Source organism: Formica exsecta, unplaced genomic scaffold (genome assembly GCF_003651465.1).
Source record: "Formica exsecta isolate Colony F162 unplaced genomic scaffold, ASM365146v1 scaffold500, whole genome shotgun sequence".
NCBI classification, from domain to species: Eukaryota; Metazoa; Arthropoda; class Insecta; order Hymenoptera; family Formicidae; genus Formica; species Formica exsecta.
This window is the reverse complement of record NW_021852243.1, coordinates 1,017,962-1,023,260: the sequence shown is the minus strand read 5'-3', so window position 1 is coordinate 1,023,260 and position 5,299 is coordinate 1,017,962. Positions and strand designations below refer to the sequence as shown.

The window sequence follows — 5,299 nt, the reverse complement described above, 5'->3', positions numbered from 1 at the left end:
TGTGATTAGTCAATTTCTTAAGGCTTAGGGCTTAAATCACCTATTGTAGACCGGCACTTAAGAAATTGACTAATCACAGTCGAGTATTTTCCTCATACTTGATTGTGATTGGTCAATTTCTTAAGGCTTAAGGCTTAAATCACCTATTGTAGACCGGCACTAAACGTTTTAATTATTTTAGATATATTTATTAATTTATTCATTTTACGCCATTGGGTGCCTTTCCACAAAACATTAAAATATGTTTAGTATATACAATATATGTACATTTATGTATATTGCATATTTCATGTATATACATCCTTGATGCAATGTACATAAATAGAATGTGAAATGTATGTGCAAATGTAACCGGAAAAATATACATAGAAGATCCATGGTATATATGTTTTTGATTAGTACATTCAATGTATATACAGAATGTATATACATTCTTCATACATATATGTACATACCATGTACATATGTATATACATGTACATATACATACATGTATATACATGTACATATACATACATGTACATACCATGTACATACATCCTGTATATATATTCTTTATACATATATGTACATACCATGTATATACATTCTTCATACATATATGTATACATTAGATATGACCTACTATTTCTGTTCTCGTGCGTACATACACACAGAAATTACTTAACACATGAATTTAAATGCATGTAAGGACATGTACATACAGAAAATACGTATACGCTCCGATATGTGCATAATTTTATTTGTTAAAACATTGTTAAAACCCTGTGTACATGTTGATATATATGTACATGTTGTGTGTGTGTGCGCGCGCGTGCGCATAAAATCATTAGAATCATGAAGGTAAAAGACAAATTCAAAATTGTAAGTGTAAAAAGAATACTATAATTAATAATAAACAATACAATATATTAAAGCGCTTACAAAAACTGCAAATTTACCTTCCTTGTTTGAAGATCTTTGATACTTGTTTAATTTTTTATGTCCTATTTATTATCGCCGTCGTATTGTGTGAAACGTTGATCAATTTCAGTTTAATACGTTTCTTATATTCAGCGCGATTCAATATCGTTTGTAAACACATGGCATTGACATGTTGTATCTATACCGCGTAAATATGTGAATGAATTAAATAATTGCAGCGCATTATAAATTGTGTCGATATTGAATCAACGCATTTTCTGACCAAACAATTAAATTATTACGCATTATATTGTTGCATCCGCGCGTCGATTTTTAATATTTCATATTTCACCCTCTAAAATCATTTTTTAGTTCTAGGATGTGGAAAACGATGCTAAGGATGCTGAGGACAAATAAAGTCTTTTATAAGGCAAATAAGCGTATTTTCTCTGAAGAAAATAAACAGCTGTATAAACTTGTGAAGCAGCAGTCGCAAGAAATTAAACATCAGTCGCAAGAAATTAAACAGCTGTCACAAGAAAATAAACAGCTGTTTTAACTTGTGAAACAGCAGTCGCAAGAAATTGGATTTTTAAAATATGGAGTACATTCAATGAAAAAAAAGATAAAAGAGCAAGATATCATCCTCCGGATATTATATGTGGGGGAATTGGCGTCCAGCGTCAAGATATATATTCGGCTGGAAATCATAAGTAAAAAAATTGGAAAAATGACTTCCTTAAGTGATTACAATCAAATGGTTGAGGAAGGAAGTCATTTCCTCCATGTAAGTGATATTAAAAGATGGAGGGAGTTCCGAGAAAAATTGGAAACAGGAAACATTAAAATATCAGAATTAAACGATGCTTTAAAGAAGGCCACTCAATGGCGTAATCAAATTGCTCACCCCAAGGGTTTACGAATTTCATTATTAACCATAACTGAAAAAAAAATCAATTAGGACGACATTTTAGATAAAATGGAAAACATTTTTATTTATGTTTATAGTAATCTCTATTCTTAAGAGAATTATAACATGTATTATATAAGAGAATAAGAGAAAGGCTTTTATAAAAATAATTTAATTAACTTACAAAGAATAATAGGTGCCACAGCTAAATTTCTGAAAACTTTCTTTTTTTTGGCTCCTTCCCATGAATAGGACATGCCAACTTCATTCGTAAAATGATACATTATCCTTCGTACAACTTCTTTTACATATTTTGGAACATGTACGACCAAAACTTTCGTATGCAATTCCTATTTGAATTAATAATTGTTTACGCATGCAAAAGTATGTGCTCAAGAATTTGGACTCAGACCTTTGTCTCACAAGTACCGATGATATGCTACTGTTATGATACTTACTCTACAAAGGCACAACGACGATCAACGACGACTGCTTACTCTTACTCCTTATACATCCGCTATCCGCTTTCCCGCCAACTCACAAGTAGAATTTTTGAACGCACTCTGACGGATCCCGACGCGCTTGTGATCACGTGACAGATTCCGATGCGCCATCTCGCGATGACATGATGCATCGCAATTCAAAACGCACATCGAATAAATACGGGTGCAGGCACGTATTCATTTCTTAAAATCCCGCGAAGTCGATGATCTCAAGACACGCAGCAGCATCTGCGACAAAAAGAAGATATCGTTTATTCAAAGAGAAAAAAAAAGAGGAAAAATAATTGATATTTTAACTGATATTTAAACAAAAAAAAAACTTGCACATTGCTTCCTCATCATTTTATCTTACAATGCTTAAGCTGCTTTAAGCATGCGGATTTTTCAATTTTTGCTTCCTCATAGAGGAAGCTTTGTGAGCGAAATAAAAATTAAAATGAACCTTTTCATCGATTCTCACCAAATTCAATACCAACCATCTTTGAATGATACTCTATCCATGTAAAAAAAAATTAACCCGGTATCTCAAAAATTGCGGAAGTTAGAGGTTGTACAAAATATCGCGTACATACACACACGCACACACACACACACACACACAAACAAACACACACACAAACAAACAAACAAACAAACAAACACACACACACACACACACACATACATACATACATACATACATACAGACATTTTTTAGGAATATGATTTTTCGACGTTTTGGAACATTCTAAACACATTGGCATAGAAAACTCAAATAACAATTTTGTCACGAAAACAAAGCTTCCTCTATGAGGAAGCAAAAAGATTATCGTTTCAAGTCATAAAGATGGCGATTCGGACTAAAATCGAGATATTCGAGATACACATTGACATAAATCTTTTTACACAAAATTGTCTCCTAAAATACCAATAAAATTATGGTAAATTAATCTTGTAAGTGTGCAAATATTTTGAGATACATTTCTATTATAGAGATTTACATTAGAAGCACGCATTTGAAAAAATTTCATTTTTTCGTTTTTTTTAAGCTAAGCGTAATCACCGGCCCTGAAGTATCGTGACGTAGCGATGAGGCGTAGTACAAAAAAAAAACGCTGGCTAGCTGCTATGGGATGCGAGACTGTGAGACGCGCCGAACAGAATCGCTGGAGCCTAGCGCCGGCAAGGCTACTCTTATCGCAAAGCTTCTCTCGAATCGAACTGATAACATCCAACCGGAAGTACTTGCAAACTTGCACCGAACTGTACCAATCAGACGATCTTTTTGTTATAACAGCGGTAAGTGTGAAATTTCATCTATTTAAAAAAAATTCTTATTCTCGTAATGATATATTCGAGTACGGAATAAATTTTCCCGTGCAATTTACATTGCATCTTGTATAGATTTCCGAAGCGTCTACGAAAACGTGTTTTGAAAGTACACATCTTTAGGGGATTGTAAATTTTGAGAAAATGTATACATTTTACTTGTATATTTTATTACATTTACATTTTATTTCACTTTTACTTGTCTAGAATTATTAATTTAAATATGTATTGTATATATACGCATTGTTATATCGTAATTGTAAAGATAACATGCACGTCTTGTATGACTTCGATACAAAATCTTCGAAATTTTATTAAAATTAAAGTTAAAATTAATATATTAAAAGAAAGCAATATATATATAAAGAGAAACAATTTTGTTCAATTTCTAGATGTACATTCGAGAGCGATTTTTTAATTATCGAAACAGGAAATTATAATTTAAGTATATTTGAAACGATTATTTCTCTACTGATACAGAAAATGGGTTTCAATCCTATGAAATGGAAAACAAGAACCATCGTGCAAGGTGTTTTAGGCGCTTTGCTTTTTTATATACTATTTGTTTATAAGAAGAAGCATCAAGTGATGTTTGAAGCGACTGTAAATAACTCAAATCCTAAGCATGTATGGGAATTCGTGGCCGATTTTAGCAACATGAAAAAGTTGAATCCAACAATGTAAGTAGGAATAAGATTTAAATGATATTTTTTGAAATTAGATATAAACTAAATGTACACATATTTAAATGTACATATTTTTTATATATATTATTTTGTGGTCTCTTTTTTTATCTTTGAAATATAGGACAAAACAATTACATTTTAATTCGAAAAATGAGAAAAATATTTCTTTATGTTGCATATCTTTTTAAACTTTTTTTGTAATATTAATTCATCGCACTCGTTTGAATTTATATATTGCAGAGAGGATTTTAATGTGATCGCAGAAAGCGGAAATTACGATCATTGGAAATATTCCGTGCAGTATACCGAACATTTAAGTCACTTACCAATGATCCGAAACGTAGCGCACGGACACTACGCCATCAAACCGGATAACAATGGCTACGTCATCAGTTCCAAACATCGGACTTGTTTCTTCTTCGATTTCAACTGTTGTAAGTGGACACTATTCATGATTCGATCGTTAATCTTATTTTGTCCTATATAAATCGAGAGACATATATAGAAATAAAATAATATTTTTGAAGGAATAAATATTAAAGAAATTTGTATGGAAACATTATTTTCTTATGAATATTTTATAGAAATTTTTAATAATTAATTTTCGAACATTTCGTCTTTATACGTTCAATTAGTTGCCTAGAGCATATACTTTTATCCACAACTGAAGAAAATCGTAAATTCTAATGAGGCTATTTGTTTTTCAGTGGAATCTGTTTCACAATTCAGATTCGACGCGGATGGTGCGAAGGATACAAAATGTATCGAGACCGTACAATACGAATGTCCAATTGCGTTTTCACCTTTGTGCTATAGGGAGGTCATGTATCAGCGAGAGGAGATTATGAAGAGACTCAAATCGGAGTTCAATAGAAAAGACACTTAAAAATGTCTCGTTACGGAATATTATTACGCATGTACTTATTTTCACATTAATTAGAATTTCTTTTCAAATAAAAATGCGCGAATGTTATTTCATCAATTATATA

At 31.7% G+C, this 5,299-nt stretch overlaps 1 protein-coding gene across 1 annotated transcript; it reads left to right on the top strand.

Moving 5' to 3' along the window:
* The first annotated feature begins 909 nt into the window (after positions 1-909).
* On the top strand, positions 910-5,270 carry LOC115241528. Its single transcript, XM_029817295.1, has 5 exons — positions 910-1,690; positions 3,345-3,594; positions 4,105-4,304; positions 4,551-4,744; positions 5,018-5,270. The coding sequence occupies exons 2-5, from the start codon at positions 3,385-3,387 to the stop codon at positions 5,194-5,196; spliced, it is 783 nt and encodes a 260-aa protein (XP_029673155.1). The 5' UTR covers positions 910-1,690; positions 3,345-3,384; the 3' UTR covers positions 5,197-5,270.
* Positions 5,271-5,299: the final 29 nt, after the last annotated feature.

Bases quoted from the DNA above. Each gene is read 5' to 3' on its own strand.
- LOC115241528 (XM_029817295.1), top strand. From the start codon at position 3,385: ATGAGGCGTAGTACAAAAAAAAAACGCTGGCTAGCTGCTATGGGATGC. The intron at 3,595-4,104 runs GTAAGTGTGAAA...CTACTGATACAG, and splicing joins ATCTTTTTGTTATAACAGCG to AAAATGGGTTTCAATCCTAT. The intron at 4,745-5,017 runs GTAAGTGGACAC...TTTGTTTTTCAG, and splicing joins CTTCTTCGATTTCAACTGTT to TGGAATCTGTTTCACAATTC.